The sequence below is a fragment of the Chiloscyllium punctatum genome, chromosome 35 (genome assembly GCF_047496795.1).
Source record: "Chiloscyllium punctatum isolate Juve2018m chromosome 35, sChiPun1.3, whole genome shotgun sequence".
NCBI classification, from domain to species: Eukaryota; Metazoa; Chordata; class Chondrichthyes; order Orectolobiformes; family Hemiscylliidae; genus Chiloscyllium; species Chiloscyllium punctatum.
This window is the reverse complement of record NC_092773.1, coordinates 10,333,466-10,350,047: the sequence shown is the minus strand read 5'-3', so window position 1 is coordinate 10,350,047 and position 16,582 is coordinate 10,333,466. Positions and strand designations below refer to the sequence as shown.

At 54.5% G+C, this 16,582-nt stretch overlaps 1 protein-coding gene across 3 annotated transcripts in view; it reads left to right on the top strand.

Moving 5' to 3' along the window:
* Window positions 1–16,582, top strand: part of LOC140459641 (solute carrier family 23 member 2-like) — a 63,875-nt gene that overhangs the window by 37,196 nt on the left and 10,097 nt on the right. For 2 of the 3 annotated variants that reach the window (XM_072553952.1, XM_072553951.1), the window contains exons 12-16: window positions 610–715; window positions 3,424–3,553; window positions 4,869–5,006; window positions 9,752–9,847; window positions 10,065–12,714. In XM_072553952.1, coding sequence (XP_072410053.1) covers window positions 610–715; window positions 3,424–3,553; window positions 4,869–5,006; window positions 9,752–9,847; window positions 10,065–10,294 — 700 coding nt within the window. In that variant the 3' untranslated portion in view covers window positions 10,295–12,714. Of the gene's footprint in view, window positions 1–609; window positions 716–3,423; window positions 3,554–4,868; window positions 5,007–9,751; window positions 9,848–10,064; window positions 12,715–16,582 lie in introns of those variants that run through there. The other variant, XR_011953840.1, reaches the window with a different exon arrangement.

The window sequence follows — 16,582 nt, the reverse complement described above, 5'->3', positions numbered from 1 at the left end:
CTGAGAGGGGTTGTGAGGGAGCAGGTAGTGAGGGTTGGGCACTGAGTGGGCGGTAGTGAGGGTTGGGCACTGAGGGATCAGGTCGTGAAGGTTGGGCACTGAGGGGGGAGGTAGTGAGGGTTGGGCACTGAGGGGGCAAGTAGTAAGGGTTGGGCACTGAGGGAGCAGGTAGTGACGGTTGGGCACTGAGGGAGCAGGTAGTAAGGGTTGGGCACTGAGGGGGCAGGTAGTGAGGGTTGGGCACTGAGGGAGCAGGTAGTAAGGGTTGGGAACTGAGGGAGCAGGTAGTGAGGGTTGGGAACTGAGGGAGCAGGTAGTGAAGGTTGGGCACTGAGTGGGACGGAGTGAGGGAGCAGGTCGTGAGGTATGGGCACTGTGTGGGAGGGTGTGTAGTGATGGGTGGAGTCAGATGACTGGGTCTCCCTTGGCCCCTGTTGGGTTGACTGGTCAGGCCTCTCCCTGTGTCCAATGTGCTGCAGCTGGAGCTGTTCCACACATGAAGGCAGCACACTGCATTCGAGCAGCTGGTGGGCATTGGGCTGGGAATGGGCGGTGGTGAGGAATCGCTAACGTGTGTATGGTTACTGACAGCTGTCACTCTCTCCATAGGGGCATCATGGTGGAAGGCTTGTCCTGTGTCCTGGATGGACTGTTTGGAACGGGAAATGGCTCCACATCATCCAGCCCCAACATCGGGGTGTTGGGAATCACCAAGGTGGGCTGCTGGCAGGCACTGTGCCCCCTTCCATCCCAGCACCTTTGGAAGTGTCCCAGCCATGATCTAACTTCCTCCTCCCTTCCACTCTGCTGGGTCTGTTGAGTCACTGACTGATTGGGAATCTGTCTATCCCGACAGATTCTCAAACCCACAAGAACCCTGTTCTGAGCAACTTGGTGTTAACGCTGGCTTGTGCAGTGGTTGGCTGGGATCAATGAGACTTGCCTCTTTATTTTCCCATGTCCCACTCCTGGCCAGATTGTTTGATGGCCTGTAATGTTACGCAATGGTCTGGAGCTGGTTCAGAGAGACAGATAGAGAGGGAGGGTTGTGGGGGGGGTTGGGGGGGGGGGGAGGTGTGGGAGCGTGTTCCTGCTTGCTGCTCTGTTTCTGGTCCTTTGCTTCCTTTAAGGATGTTCCAAAGAGCAGTGCACTCCCCATTCACAGAGTGTTCCAGTGTGCTGGGTGCTGTGAGTGCAGGTACACTGGACCCACACTGACACTGAGCGACCACTTAAAACTGCCTCTGAACGTGCATCTGTCTGTCTGAGAAACAGATTGGAAAGCAGGTTGAGAAACCTCGAAATTTCACTGTGTCCAGCCAGCTGAGCTGCCAGTTCTCTTGCCCCAGTGAGAGGGTCAAATACTCTGACGGGGGCAATTCACCCCCTCACTAAGGTAGGGGGAGGCTCAGTGTGACAGCCATGGCAGGGGCTGGCTAAAGGCACTTTTCAGTTCAACAGCCACAGCTTTCGATCCCGGAGACGTGCACTGTGCCACTCAGAGTAACTTGGAGCAATGGCGAGCTCCTTACCCAGGGTGCATTGCTGCAGGGAAATGGCTCTATGTCTTGGAGAGGAAAATGGGCTCACAGTGGGGTTTCTCTGCCAGTTGGTATGATGGGTAAAGACGTCTTCATTCTCTGAATCTGTGCAGGGATGGGTGTGTGTGGCAGGGTGCTCTGTGAGGAAGTTTGAGGGTGTGAGAGTGGGTGTATGTGGATGTGTTGTGTGTGTGGGAATGAGTGTGGAAGGTGAGGGGGAGTGTGGTGGTGGTGTGTGCCAGTGTCTGTGTGTGGGACGTGGACCAAGCGCACAGACATGGGGTGGGTTTATTTTGGGAAACATGGTCAGCACAGACGTGTTGGACCGAAGGGTTTTTTTCCGTGTTGTATGACTCTGTTTTCCTGCTCCTCGGATGCTGCCTGAACTGCTGTGCTTTTCCAGCACCACCAATCCACTGTCCCTCATGGCAATCCCATGCTGAGTGCAGGCTACCAGTCAGCAAAGTGATTTCGTGATGGCTGATATGGCCTCCTTAGTCTGGTAACATGGTCAGCTTATCTCTCTCTCTCTGTGTAACATGGTCAGCTTATCTCTCTCTCTCTCTCTCTCTCTCTGTGTAACATGGTCAGCTTATCTCTCTCTCTCTCTCTCTCTGTGTAACATGGTCAGCTTATCTCTCTCTCTCTCTCTGTGTAACATGGTCAGCTTATCTCTCTCTCTCTCTCTCTCTCTCTCTCTCTCTCTCTCTCTCTCTCTCTGTGTAACATGGTCAGCTTATCTCTCTCTCTCTCTCTGTGTAACATGGTCAGCTTATCTATCTCTCTCTCTCTCTCTCTGTCTGTGTAACATGGTCAGCTTATCTCTCTCTCTCTCTCTCTCTCTGTGTAACATGGTCAGCTTATCTCTCTCTCTCTCTCTCTCTGTCTGTGTAACATGGTCAGCTTATCTCTCTCTCTCTCTCTCTCTCTCTGTGTAACATGGTCAGCTTATCTCTCTCTCTCTCTCTCTCTCTGTGTAACATGGTCAGCTTATCTCTCTCTCTCTGTGTAACATGGTCAGCTTATCTCTCTCTCTCTCTCTCTCTCTCTCTCTCTCTGTGTAACATGGTCAGCTTATCTCTCTCTCTCTCTCTGTGTAACATGGTCAGCTTATCTCTCTCTCTCTCTCTCTCTCTCTCTCTCTCTCTCTCTGTGTAACATGGTCAGCTTATCTCTCTCTCTCTCTCTCTCTCTCTCTCTCTCTCTCTCTGTGTAACATGGTCAGCTTATCTATCTATCTCTCTCTCTCTCTCTCTCTCTCTCTCTCTCTCTCTGTGTAACATGGTCAGCTTATCTCTCTCTCTCTCTCTCTCTCTGTGTAACATGGTCAGCTTATCTCTCTCTCTCTCTCTGTGTGTAACATGGTCAGCTTATCTCTCTCTCTCTCTCTGTGTGTAACATGGTCAGCTTATCTATCTCTCTCTCTCTCTCTCTCTCTCTCTCTGTCTGTGTAACATGGTCAGCTTATCTCTCTCTCTCTCTCTCTCTCTCTCTCTCTGTGTAACATGGTCAGCTTATCTCTCTCTCTCTCTCTCTCTGTGTAACATGGTCAGCTTATCTCTCTCTCTCTCTCTGTGTAACATGGTCAGCTTAGCTCTCTCTCTCTCTCTCTCTCTCTCTCTCTCTCTCTCTGTGTGTAACATGGTCAGCTTATCTCTCTCTCTCTCTCTCTGTGTATAACATGGTCAGCTTATCTATCTCTCTCTCTCTCTCTCTCTCTCTCTCTCTCTCTGTCTGTGTAACATGGTCAGCTTATCTCTCTCTCTCTCTCTCTCTCTCTCTGTGTAACATGGTCAGCTTATCTCTCTCTCTCTCTCTCTCTCTGTGTAACATGGTCAGCTTATCTCTCTCTCTCTCTCTCTCTCTCTGTGTTTGTGTCTAGGTGGGGAGCAGGAGGGTGATCCAGTACGGAGCTGCAATGATGGTGCTCCTGGGGACAATCGGAAAGTTTAGTGCACTCTTTGCCTCCTTGCCAGACCCTGTGCTTGGAGCATTGTTCTGCACTTTATTCGGTAGGTTGGTGTCAGGACGCTGCTGTGGATAGTTATTTTCCACATTCCATAGCTCAGTGTGACAGTGCAGATGTCAGCTCCTGATCCACTCACAGGGCAACTCAGTCAGGTTGGCACCTCCGAATCAGGCACTCACCTGCGGACTCCAGGTTAGGAATTCATTGAGGGGCCGAATGGCAGGCTCTCACAATGAAACTCAGACAAAAGGGATATGACTGTCTCAGTTCAGTCAGCGCAGGTCATACTGTACAGGGCCAATATTAACAGCTAGGCATTAAGCTGAATGAAGGCACTCTGAACAAGGTCAGAGTCTAAAATTAGCAGCAACATTGCGCAGGATAAATCTCCAAGTAATATTTGATACAGAAGCAGGCAAGCATGACCTACATGGAGGGAAATGGTAAGCAAGGCATGTATTCAACTCATTGATCTCACAACAGAAGTCATCCTACAGAGCCCAGCCACACTGAGGGTCAGTGCTGAGGGAATGCCACACTGTCGGAGGGTCAGTGCTGAGGGAATGCCACACTGTCAGAGGGTCAGTACTGAGGGAGTGCTGCACTGTCGGGGGGGTCAGTGCTGAGGGAGTGCTGCACTGTCGGGGGGGTCAGTGCTGAGGGAGTGCTGCACTGTCGGAGGGTCAGTGCTGAGGGAGTGCTGCACTGTCGGAGGGTCAGTGCTGAGGGAGTGCTGCACTGTTGGGGGGTCAGTGCTGAGGGAGTGCCGCACTGTCGGAGGGTCAGTGCTGAGGGACTGCTGCACTGTCGGAGGGTCAGTGGTGAGGGAATGCCACACTGTTGGGGGGGTCAGTGCTGAGGGAGTGCTGCACTGTTGGGGGGTCAGTGCTGAGGGAGTGCCGCACTGTCGGAGGGTCAGTGCTGAGGGAGTGCTGCACTGTCAGAGGATCAGTGCTGAGGGAGTGATGCACTGTCTGAGGGTCAGTACTGAGGGAGTGCTGCACTGTCGGAGGGTCAGTGCTGAGGGAGTGATGCACTGTTTGGGGGTCAGTGCTGAGGGAGTGGGCACTGTCGGAGAGTCAGTGCTGAGGGAGTGCTGCACTGTCGGAAGGTCAGTGCTGAGGGAGTGCTGCACTGTCGGAGGGTCAGTGCTAAGGGAGTGGGCACTGTCGGAGAGTCAGTGCTGAGGGAGTGGGCACTGTCAGAGGGTCAGTGCTGAGGGAGTGCTGCACTGTCGGGGGGGTCAGTGCTGAGGGAGGGCCGCACTGTCAGAGGGTCAGTACTGAGGAACGGATGTTACTGAGTTGTGGGAGTTATCAATGTGGGGTCTCTAACAGTGGGATGTCATTCTTTTCCAGGGATGATCACTGCTGTCGGACTGTCCAACCTTCAGTTTGTTGACTTGAACTCCTCTCGGAATCTCTTTGTGTTGGGATTTTCCATCTTTTTTGGGTTAATGCTGCCGAGTTACCTCAAGCAGAACCCCCTCGTAACAGGTAGGTGGGAGATACCTTGGGATTAGCTGAGGTGATGCACCCCGAAGTGATTGACCCTGCCCATCTTCACTTTTATGTTATTGCAAATCTCCCTCTGCCACCGTCACTCTTTTAAATTGGAAAGGAACTGCCCAGGAGTTAGCACAGAAAAGATGGACCCAATGGTGTACACCTGGATCTCTATGGGCTAGGATTGCAATCTGTTTACTCACCCAATTTATCCTTGAAACGTTCCCCATCTCAATCCTGCCAGTTCTGTTCGAAGGGATAGTCACAGAAATGCTGCAAGTGGCAGCAGGAATTGGCCATTCGGCCCTTCAAGCATGCTAGACCATTCACTATGATCATGGCTGATCATCCAACTCAGTCCCCCACTCCCACTTTCTTCCCAAACCCTGTGATCCCTTTAGCTCGAAGAACAAACGTACCTTCTTGGTAACATTCAATGTTCCAGCCTCAAACTCTTTGAGTGACAATGAATCCCACAGACTCCCCACTCTCTGGGTGAAGACATTTCTCCACAGCTCAGTCCTACCCTGGATCCTCAGACTGTGAGCCCTGGGTCTGGACCCCCTACTCAGCAGGAACATCCATCCCATGTTGTCCCCTGTTTAGGCTCAGATTTGCAGAGATGTACAGCATGGAAACGGACCCTTCAATCCAACCTCATGTTGACCAGATATGGTGCATTACTCTGATCCCATTTGCCAGCACTTGGCCCATATCCCTCCAAACCCTTCCTATTCATATACCCATCCAAATTCCTCTTAAATGTTGCAATCATACCAGCCTCCACCACATCCTCTGGCAGCTCATTCCATACACATACCACCCTCTGTTTGGAAAAGTTGCCCCTTAGGTCCCTTTTAAATCTTTATCCTCTCACCCTAAACCTATGCCCTCTAGTTCCGGACTCCCCCACCCCAGGGATAAAGACTTTGCCTATTTACCCTATTCATGCCCCTCATGATTTTATAAACCTCTATAAAGTCACCCCTCAGCCTCCGACGCTCCAGGGAAAACAGCCCCAGCCTGTTCAGCCTCTCCCTATAGCTCAAATCCTCCAACCCTGGCAACATCCTTGTAAATCTTTTCTGAACCCTTTCAAGTCTCACAACATCTTTCCGATAGGAAGGAGACCAGAATTGCATGAAATATTCCAACAGTGGCCTAACCAATGTCCTGTACAGCTGCAACATTACCTCCCAACTCCTGTACTCAATACTCTGACCAACAAAGGAAAGCATTCCAAACACCTTCTTCACTATCCTATCTACCTGCGACTCCACTTTCAAGGAGCTATGAACCTGCACTCCAAGGTCTCTTTGTTCAACAACACTCCTGTTCAGCAGGACCTTACCATTAAGTGTAAAACTCCCACTTTTCCAAAATGCAGCACCTCGCATTTATCTGAATTAAACTCCATCTGCCACTTCTTGGCCCATTGGCCCATCTGGTCAAGATCCTGTTGTAATCTGAGGTAACTTTCTTTGCTGTCCAATTTTGGTGTCATTTGTAAATTTACTGACTATACCTCTTCTGCTTGCATCCAGATCATTTTTGTAAGTGACAAAAAGTAGAGGACCCAGCACCGATCCTTGTGGCACTCCACTGGTGACAGGCCTCCAGTCTGAAAAACAACCCTCCACCACCACCCTCTGTCTTCTACCTTTTCAGCCAGTTCTTTATCCAAATGGTTAGTTCTCCCTGTATTCCATGAGATCTAACCATCCTCACCAGTCTCCCATGGGGAACCTTGTCGAACGCCTTACTGAAGTCAATATGGATCGTATCTACTGCTCTGCCCTCATCAATCTTCTTCGTTACTTCTTCAAAAAACTCAATCAAGTTTGTGAGACATGATCTCCCATGCACAAAACCATGTTGACTATCCCAAATCAGTCCTTGCCTTTCCAAATACATGTACATCCTGTCCCTCAGGATTCCCTCCAACAACTTGCCCACCACCGAGGTCAGGCTCACTGGTCTATAGTTCCCTGGCTTGTCCTTACCACCCTTCTTAAACAATAGCACTATGTTAGCCAACCTCCAGTCTTCCGGCACCTCACCTGTGACTATCGATGATACAAATATCTCAGCAAGAGGCCCAGCAATCACTTCTCTCGCTTCCCACAGAGTTCTCGGGTACACCTGATCAAGTCCTGGGAGATTTATCCACCTTTATGCGTTTCAAGACATCCAGCACTTCCTCCTCTGTAATCTGATCATTTCTCAAGATGTCACCATCTATTTCCCTCCAGTCTGTATCTTCCATATCCTTTTCCACAGTAAATACTGATTCAGGTTTCTGATTTAGTGATTAAGGTTTTTGCAAAGGTGTGTTGGTCAGGTTGTGGGTGAGGTAGTTCCGTAGTTCCTTTGCAATGGTGAGCTAAGCAACGACCTCACTCATTTATTATCTCCCCCATCTCCTGCAGTTCCACACAAAGGCCACCTTGCTGATCTTTGAGGGGGCAGAGGTGGATACTGCAGATGCTAGAGATCAGAGTCAAGAGTGGGGTGCTGGAAAAGCACAGCAGGTCAGGCAGCAATTTCCTGATGAAGGGCTTTTGCCCGAAACATCAATTTTCCTGCTTCTCAGATGCTACCTGACCTGCTGATCCTTGAGGAGCCCTATTCTCTCCCTAGTTACCCTTTTGTCCTTAAAATATTTATCAAATCCCATTGGATTGTCCTTAACCCTACCTGCCTAAGTTATCTCATGTCTCCTTATGTACTCCTACTGCCTTTATACTCTTCTAAGGATTCACTCAATCTCTGCTGTCCAAACCTGATATATGCTTTCTTCGTTTTCTTGACCAAACCCTCAATTCCTCCCATCATCCAGCGTTCCCTATACCTCCCAGCCTTTCCTTTCATCCTAACAGGAACATACTGTTTCTGGACTCTCCTTAACTCATGTTTGAAGGCTTCCCACTTCCCAACCGTCCTTTCACCTGCAAATAGCCTCTCCCAAGTCACCTTTTGAAAGTTCTTGTCTAATTCTGTCAAACCTGGCCTTCCTCCAACTTAGAGCTTGAACTTTTAAATCCAGTCTATCCTTTTCTATCACTATTTTGAAATGAATAGAATTGTGGCCAGTGGCCCCACAGTGCTCCTGCACCCTGTTTCTGTGAGATCTCTCCTCGTTCTTCCAAAGGGCAGTGATGGGATCTGGATGGATCTGGTCCCTCTTCATTACTGGGTCCTTTTGAGCCCTGACAAGGCAACACATTGTTTGGCCAGCCAGTATTGTGTTGGACAGAGTTCCGATCAGTTCCTTCACTTGTACCTGAAATCGAGACCTCTTTGATCTTTCTGCCTCCTTCTATGGGAGTGAAATCTTCTGTTTTAACAGAGCTGGGAGGCGGTTTGAAATCTCCTCACTCTCACAGCATCAAGGCAGCGATTGATCAGTTCAGTGCTCCTTGTGTTGTCGTCTTTATCTCCGAATGACTTGTGACTGAGCGGTGTCGATAGGTTGAGAAGCCGAGGAGCTTGTAATTTTGCAGTGGCAGCTTGTCTGTCTCTCTTTGACATTCACCCACTCCTGTCCTCCCTGCTGACAAGTTCCAAATGTTTATCTTGTTTTTGCCTGACAAATTGGTGCAAATGTGTGTTGATAACACCGCTGCTGCGATGGGAGGGAAAAGATCACCCATTTCCCAGGAGCAGATCCGAGAACGTCACTGTGAGGGGGTTTGCTGGGAAGCAGACACTGGAGTGGGTAAAACCAACCTCCACTGACAGGGAAACACAGGAGGGGGTGAGAAAGGCTGCATGACAAGACAGAACACTAAAGATAAAGAAGAACTGGTGTTTGACAATGTGTTCGGACGTTGAAAGAGTAGGTGGTCACTTTAAAATAGCAAGTGCTTTGTGAATTTGCAGTACAGTCACAGTGCGCAGAACAAAACAGCTAGGACATGGGCTGTTGCAAACTACATATGTGTAGCAATTGGCTATTAAATTGATCCCTGAGTTTTGGTTGCTGTTTTGACAACAATTCAAATTTAACCAATTAATTTAAATTGTGCCCAGGGCATTAAAACCCAGTTGAGTTTGAATTTATTGTGTTGACAAGTTCAGACCAGTGAGAGGGAATGATGTAGGGAGTATAAAACAAGGTCATTTTGAAAATTGGTCAGAGTCACTGCCAGAGAGCAAAGGCCATCCAAAAATGTAAACGTCTTGCTGTCAAAAGAAATGTCAGAAAGCACGACCTGTCAGAAGGTAGTTTTGTCTGTCAAAGCAGGAAAAAGTCCAAAGACAACTCGGGGAAGAGACAGCAGGATTTGAAGAAGACGGTCAGAGACTATCCTGACTAAGTTTGCTGATTGTGTTATTGGAGCAGCTTTTTTATAGAATTAGAGTCAGATAGTACCTCGTTCAGAAAGTGGGGGGCTCGATTCATGAATAGTTTTGTTTCATCTTCACTGTAAGAGTTAGGAAAATAAATTGTTATTTTTCTTTAAACACTGTAAATTTGGAGTTCTCTTTCACTCTGTCGCACCTTGAAGAGATTATGAGGTAAGGCAAGCTTTCCTGGGAGTTTGGATTTAATTACCAGAGGGGTTTGGAACAAAATCTCTCAAATTTCCACTGAGAGCTGGAAACCAAAGGACTCAGGCTACTGTCTCCCCCTCCTCCACATCTCTCTCTTTCCCCCCTCCCCACCCCCTCACTCCACTCTCTCTCTCTCTCTCCCTCCCCATCTCATTGCCCTCTTTGTGTTTCCTTCGCAGGTATTTCTGAAATTGACCAAGTCCTGAACGTGTTATTGACAACAGCAATGTTTGTTGGAGGCTGTGTTGCATTTCTGTTGGACAATACCATCCCAGGTGGGTCGCAGTGTTTGTGGGCACCATACCACATTGCCTTATCCTGATCTGATCCAGTGCTGGGCCATTGTCATGGCTCCCTCCTCACTGGAGATCACTGCTCTGTCCCAGTGTGGGGTCGTCCTGCACTGGGATCTGGTACACTACCACACTGTCTGTTTCGGTCATTGTCAGGTGACGGTACTCTCTCACCTCTGTCCTCTCTCCTCCCTGACAGGCACCATTGAAGAGAGAGGGCTTCGCAAATGGAAGGCTGGTGTGTTGACGTCCAAGTCTTTGGACAGTAAAGAGACTTATAACCTGCCGTGTGGTATGGGATTAGTGAAGAGGTATAAGGTATTCACTTACCTGCCTATCAGTCCCACCTTTACAGGATACAGTTGGCAGATGTGCCAGGAGACTGGCAGTTTGAGGAGTCGGCCTGACCATGCTGAAGCATCAGTATAGCATGGAGCTAGCCACCCTGTGCCTTCTGAGGCTCAGAGTCCATTCCAGTGTTCTGTTTGTGGCTCCCACCGCGGGGAAGGTCAACAGGGTGGTGTTTAGTTGGGGGTGGTGGTGGTGGGGAAGTTCTGTGTGTACGGTTGTGTGTGTGTGTGTGTCCCTGTCTCTTTCCTCTTTCCCCACCCGACAATCGGAACCCCTCTGTCCAAAGCTCACGACAAATCTGCAGCAGCCGATAATCTGGATCACGTGTCAGGGGTGGTTACTGAGCTCTCACTCCAAACCCCCTCCCTCCCGGGATGAGCAGTCTGAGGCCCCATTGCTGGCATTGGGACAGCACTGCATGCTGTGCTCTATCTGCCAGCACCCCACCCTCATCAGCCCTACACCCCCTCCCGTCCAACCTACTATCACAATCTCCCTTTGATAGCACAGTGCGGCAGGAGGGGCTGGGACAGGTGACTCCACCCAGGGATGCAGGATCCTGTGTGTGTGTATGGATGTGTGTCTGTGAGAGAGAGAGAGAGAGAGAGAGAGACCATGTCTGTATGTGTGTGTGTCCATCCCAGGGTGTGTTCTAAGGCCATTCAGCTCAAACCTGCTAGTTCCCCTGAACTCTGGGTGGACTTGGAATGTGGCTGACTGATGCTCAGAGATGCTGGGGGCTTATTCAGCTGGATCTCTCACTTCCTGTGTCTCCGTTGTTTTTATAACAAGAGGAATACAATCCCTCCCACCCCTGCACCCTCCAGACCATCTTCATCTCCTGTCAAAGCAGGAAACTGAGGTGCTGAGCACCACCAATCAAAGGGTAATTCAGCACCCTCCCCCTCCCTCCCAAGCCCAAACGCTGGCCTACTAAGTAGCAGGATCTCCTGCTCTTGCCTGGTGAATTCCTCCAACCCCCCAAGGAATCTGCTTTCCCTCGGCCATCCGAGGCAGCAGGGTACAAAGGTGCTGCCTTTCATCACCACCACACCACCGGCTGGTCCAGCATTTATTACCCGTCCTAGGTTGCTCCTTGAGAAGGTGGGAGTCAGTTGCCTTCTTGAACTGCAGTGCAGTCCATGTGCTGTAGGTAGAGACCAACAATGTCCCTTAGGGAGGGAATTCCAGGATTTGGACTCAGCCACACTGAAGGAACAGCGATACATTTCCAAGTCAGGATGGTGAGGGGCTCAGAGGGGAACTTGCAGGGGGTGGTGTTCCCATGTATATGCTGTCCCTTGTCCTTTGAGATGGAAGTGGTTGTGGGTTTGGAAGGTGCTGTCTGAGGATCTTTGGTGAATTGCTGCAGTGTATCTTGTAGATAGTACACATTGCTGCTACTGAGCATCAGTGGGGGAGGGGAGGGGATGTTTGTGGATGTGGTGCCCATCTCGTGGGCTGCTTTGTCCCTGGATGGTGTTGAGCTTCTTGAATGTTGTTGGAGCTGCCCCCATCCAGGGCAAGTGGGGAGTATTCCATCCCACTCCTGACCTGTGCCTTGTCGATGGTGGACAGGCTTTGGGGAGTTGGTCACTACAGTATTCCTAGCCTCTGACCTGCCCAAGTAGTCACTGTATTTAAATCCATTGAGTCCAATGGAGTTGCTGGTCATGTGTTGATAGTGAAGAATTCAGTGATGATATGAGTCATCTCCTCTCCATCCCACACTGCAGGCTGCAGAGAGAAACTGCCAGGAACTGAACTTGTCCCAACTAGAGTGGCGCTGAGCAGACTCACGGTCCTTTGATTGTTCTGTTGACAGCCCTCACTATCACTTGGCTGATGCCCGGAGACGAGATGGTTCATCAGCTGTGGTTTGGAAGTGTTAGTCTGTTGGCTTTGTGGTGAAGTACAGTCTGTTTTTGGAATGTGTTGACCTTGGCAGACCCTGGTGCACTCAGAGGGAAGGGCAAAGGGGTAACTTGTAATACCCAGGAGCCTCTTTACTCCTGACAGCCCTCCTCCAGTCCATGTAAGGGTGGCTGGTGGCCTCTTTGTCTCTCAGGCAGTCCTGATGCTTTCCCAAGCTCTCCAGGCCTGTCTGTGCAGCTCTCTCTGGTACTCCTCGCTGGCTGCTGTCGTGTTATTGCTGGAGTTATGTTGAATTGGGAGAAGCCACCCTTGACCTGGAAGCAGGGCCATTTGTTCATCTCTCTCTCTCTCTCTCTCTCTCTCTCTGTACCTCTGCCCTCCACCTTGACCAGTGAACCTGAGCAAGACCAGCCTGCTTCTCTGCAGCAAGGCCATGCTGGTGGAGGTGACAGTGACCACCCCGTGAGACCAGTCTCGGGTTTCTGTGTGACTGAGTGAAGATGCCATGTTTGGTTTAACCTACCCAGCTGCTGCTGGCCCTGAATGCAGGGAGAGCTGGCCTCCTCCTCCTCCTCTCCCTCCCCCTCCTCCTCTCCCTCCTCCTCTCCCTCCTCCCCCTCCTCCTCCTCCTCCTCTCCCTCCCCCTCCTCCTCTCCCTCCTCCTCTCCCTCCCCCTCCTCCTCCTCCTCCTCCTCTCCCTCCTCCTCTCCCTCCTCCTCCTCCTCCTCCCCCTCCTCTCCCTCCCCCTCCTCTCCCTCCTCCTCTCCCTCCCCCTCCTCCTCCTCCTCTCCCTCCTCTCCCTCCTCCTCTCCCTCCTCCTCCTCCCTCCTCCCCTCCTCCTCCTCCTCCTCTCCCTCCTCTCCCTCCTCCTCTCCCTCCTCCTCCTCCCCTCCTCCCCCTCCTCCTCCTCTCCTCCTCCTCCTCTCCCTCCTCCTCCTCCCCTCCTCCTCCTCCTCGTCCTCTCCCTCCTCCTCCTCTCCCTCCTCCTCCTCCTCCTCTCCCTCCTCTCCCTCCTCCTCCTCCCTCCTCCCCCTCCTCCTCCTCCTCCTCTCCCTCCTCCTCCCCCCTCCCCCTCCTCTCCCTCCTCCTCCTCTCCCTCCTCCTCCCTCCTCCTCCTCCCCCTCCCCCTCCTCTCCCTCCCCCTCCTCCCCCTCCTCCTCCCCCTCCTCCTCCTCTCCCTCCTCCTCCCTCCTCCACCTCCCCCTCCCCCTCCTCTCCCTCCCCCTCCTCTCCCTCCTCCTCCTCTCCCTCCTCCTCTCCCTCCTCCTCCTCCTCCTCCTCCTCACCCTCCTCCTCCTCCCCCTCCTCTCCCTCCCCCTCCCCCTCCTCTCCCTCCTCCTCCTCCTCCTCTCCCTCCTCCTCCTCCTCTCCCTCCCCCTCCTCCCCCTCCCCCTCCTCTCCCTCCTCCTCCCCCTCCCCTCCTCCTCCCCCTCTTCTCCCTCCTCCTCCTCCTCTCCCTCCTCCTCCTCTCCCTCCTCCTCCCTCCTCCTCCTCCCCCTCCCCCTCCTCTCCCCTCCCCCCTCCTCCTCCCCCTCTTCTCCCTCCTCCTCCTCCTCTCCCTCCTCCTCCTCTCCCTCCTCCTCCTCCTCCTCTCCCTCCTCCTCCTCCTCTCCCTCCCCCTCCTCCCCCTCCCCCTCCTCTCCCTCCTCCTCCCCCTCCCCTCCTCCTCCCCCTCTTCTCCCTCCTCCTCCTCCTCTCCCTCCTCCTCCTCTCCCTCCTCCTCCCTCCTCCTCCTCCCCCTCCCCCTCCTCTCCCTCCTCCTCCCTCCTCCTCCTCCTCCTCCTCCTCCTCCCCCTCCTCCCCCTCCTCCCCCTCCTCCTCCTCCTCCTCCTCCCCCTCCCCCTCCTCTCCCCTCCCCCTCCTCCCCCTCCTCCTCTCCCTCCTCTCCCTCCTCCTCCTCCTCTCCCTCCTCCTCCCTCCTCCCCCTCCCCCTCCTCTTCCTCCCCCTCCTCCCCCTCCCCTCCTCCTCTCCCTCCTCCTCTCCCTCCTCCTCTCCCTCCTCCTCTCCCTCCTCCTCCTCCCCCTCCCCTCCTCCTCTCCCTCCTCCTCACCCTCCTCCTCTCCCTCCTCCTCCTCCTCCTCCCCCTCCTCCTCCTCCCCTCCTCCCCCTCCCCTCCCTCCTCCTCCTCCTCCTCCCCCTCCTCCCCCTCCCCTCCTCCTCTCCCTCCTCCTCCTCCTCTCCCTCCTCCTCCTCCTCCTCTCCCTCCTCCTCCTCCTCCCCCTCCTCCTCCTCCCCCTCCCCCTCCTCTCCCTCCCCCTCCTCCCCCCTCCTCCTCCCCCTCCTCCTCCCCTCCTCCTCCTCCCCTCCTCCTCCCCTCCTCCACCTCCCCCCTCCCCCTCCTCTCCCTCCCCCTCCTCTCCCTCCTCCTCCTCTCCCTCCTCCTCTCCCTCCTCCTCCTCCTCCTCCTCCTCACCCTCCTCCCCTCCCCCTCCTCTCCCTCCCCCTCCCCCTCCTCTCCCTCCTCCTCCTCCTCCTCTCCCTCCTCCTCCTCCTCTCCCTCCCCCTCCTCCCCCTCCCCCCTCCTCTCCCTCCTCCTCCCCCTCCCCTCCTCCTCCCCCTCTTCTCCCTCCTCCTCCTCCTCTCCCTCCTCCTCCCTCTCCCTCCTCCTCCCTCCTCCTCCTCCCCCTCCCCCTCCTCTCCCTCCCCCTCCTCCTCCCCCTCTTCTCCCTCCTCCTCCTCCTCTCCCTCCTCCTCCTCTCCCTCCTCCTCCTCCTCCTCTCCCTCCTCCTCCTCCTCTCCCTCCCCCTCCTCCCCCTCCCCCTCCTCTCCCTCCTCCTCCCCCTCCCCTCCTCCTCCCCCTCTTCTCCCTCCTCCTCCTCCTCTCCCTCCTCCTCCTCTCCCTCCTCCTCCCTCCTCCTCCTCCCCCTCCCCCTCCTCTCCCTCCTCCTCCCTCCTCCTCCTCCTCCTCCTCCTCCTCCCCCTCCTCCCCCTCCTCCCCCTCCTCCTCCTCCTCCTCCTCCCCCCTCCCCCTCCTCTCCCTCCCCCTCCTCCCCCTCCTCCTCTCCCTCCTCTCCCTCCTCCTCCTCCTCTCCCTCCTCCTCCCCCTCCTCCCCTCCCCCTCCTCTTCCTCCCCCTCCTCCCCTCCTCCTCCCTCCTCCTCTCCCTCCTCCTCTCCCTCCTCCTCTCCCTCCTCCTCTCCCTCCTCCTCCTCCCCCTCCCCTCCTCCTCTCCTCTCCTCCTCTCCCTCCTCCTCTCCCTCCTCCTCCTCCTCCTCCCCCTCCTCCTCCTCCCCTCCTCCCCCTCCCCTCCTCCTCCTCCTCCTCCTCCCCCTCCTCCCCCTCCCCTCCTCCTCTCCCTCCTCCTCCTCCTCTCCCTCCTCCTCCTCCTCCTCCTCTCCCTCCTCCTCCTCCTCCCCCTCCTCCTCCTCCCCCTCCTCCTCCTCTCCCTCCTCCTCTCCCTCCTCCTCCTCCTCCTCCTCCCCTCCTCCTCCTCCTCCTCCTCCTCCTCTCCCTCCTCCTCCTCCTCCTCTCCCTCCTCCTCCTCCTCCTCCCCCTCCTCCTCCTCCCCTCCTCCCCTCCCCTCCTCCTCCTCCTCCTCCTCCCCTCCTCCCCTCCCTCCCCTCCCCTCCTCCTCTCCCTCCTCCTCCCCTCCTCCTCCCCCCTCCCCCTCCTCCTCCTCCTCTCCCTCCTCCTCCTCCCTCTCCTCCTCCTCTCCCTCCTCCTCCTCCTCCTCCTCCTCTCCCTCCTCCTCCTCCCCCTCCTCCTCCCCCTCCTCCTCCTCTCCCTCCTCCTCCTCCTCCTCCTCCTCTCCCTCCTCCTCCTCCTCCTCTCCCTCCTCCTCCTCCTCCCCCTCCTCCTCCTCCTCCTCCTCTCCCTCCCCCTCCTCCTCCCCCTCCTCCTCTCCCTCCCCCTCCTCCTCCTCTCCCTCCTCCCCCTCCTCCTCCTCCCTCCTCTCCCTCCTCCTCCTCCCCCTCCCCCTCCTCCTCCTCCTCTCCCTCCTCCTCTCCCTCCTCCTCCTCCCCCTCCCCCTCCTCCTCCTCCTCCTCCTCCTCCTCCTCCTCAGGCAAATCACCCAGACCCGCTGGCTTCTCCAGCTCTTGCCTTGTTGGGACAGTGTTTTTCCAACCACGTCCCCCACAGCCCTGGCCCCTCGTAGCAACAACATGACCCTTCCATTCTCCTCACTTTCCCATTCTGCAGCCCCTTTCATCAGGTAAGGGGGTGCTCATTGGACCAGTGTGGGGGGGGGTCTTTGTGTGTCTGTCTGTCTGTCTCTGCATTAAAAGGACCCTCAGGACCTGGATTGACGCCAAAGTTCCTGACACACAGGAACTGAAGCCCGTGTCAGACGGGCCTTGGGAGCTGGGCAAGACAGGCAAGGGTTGTGGCATTTTGGCTGGGCCAACATGTGATGAGCTTCGGTCTCGACTGTTGGGGTGGTGGGGAGTTGGGGACCGTCTGTGCCAAAGCCTTGAGCACTGACCAGCTCGGGGGCTGCTGCTGCTGTCTCAGGTAGACACACATGGTCAAGCTGATGGAGCACCCCCTGCA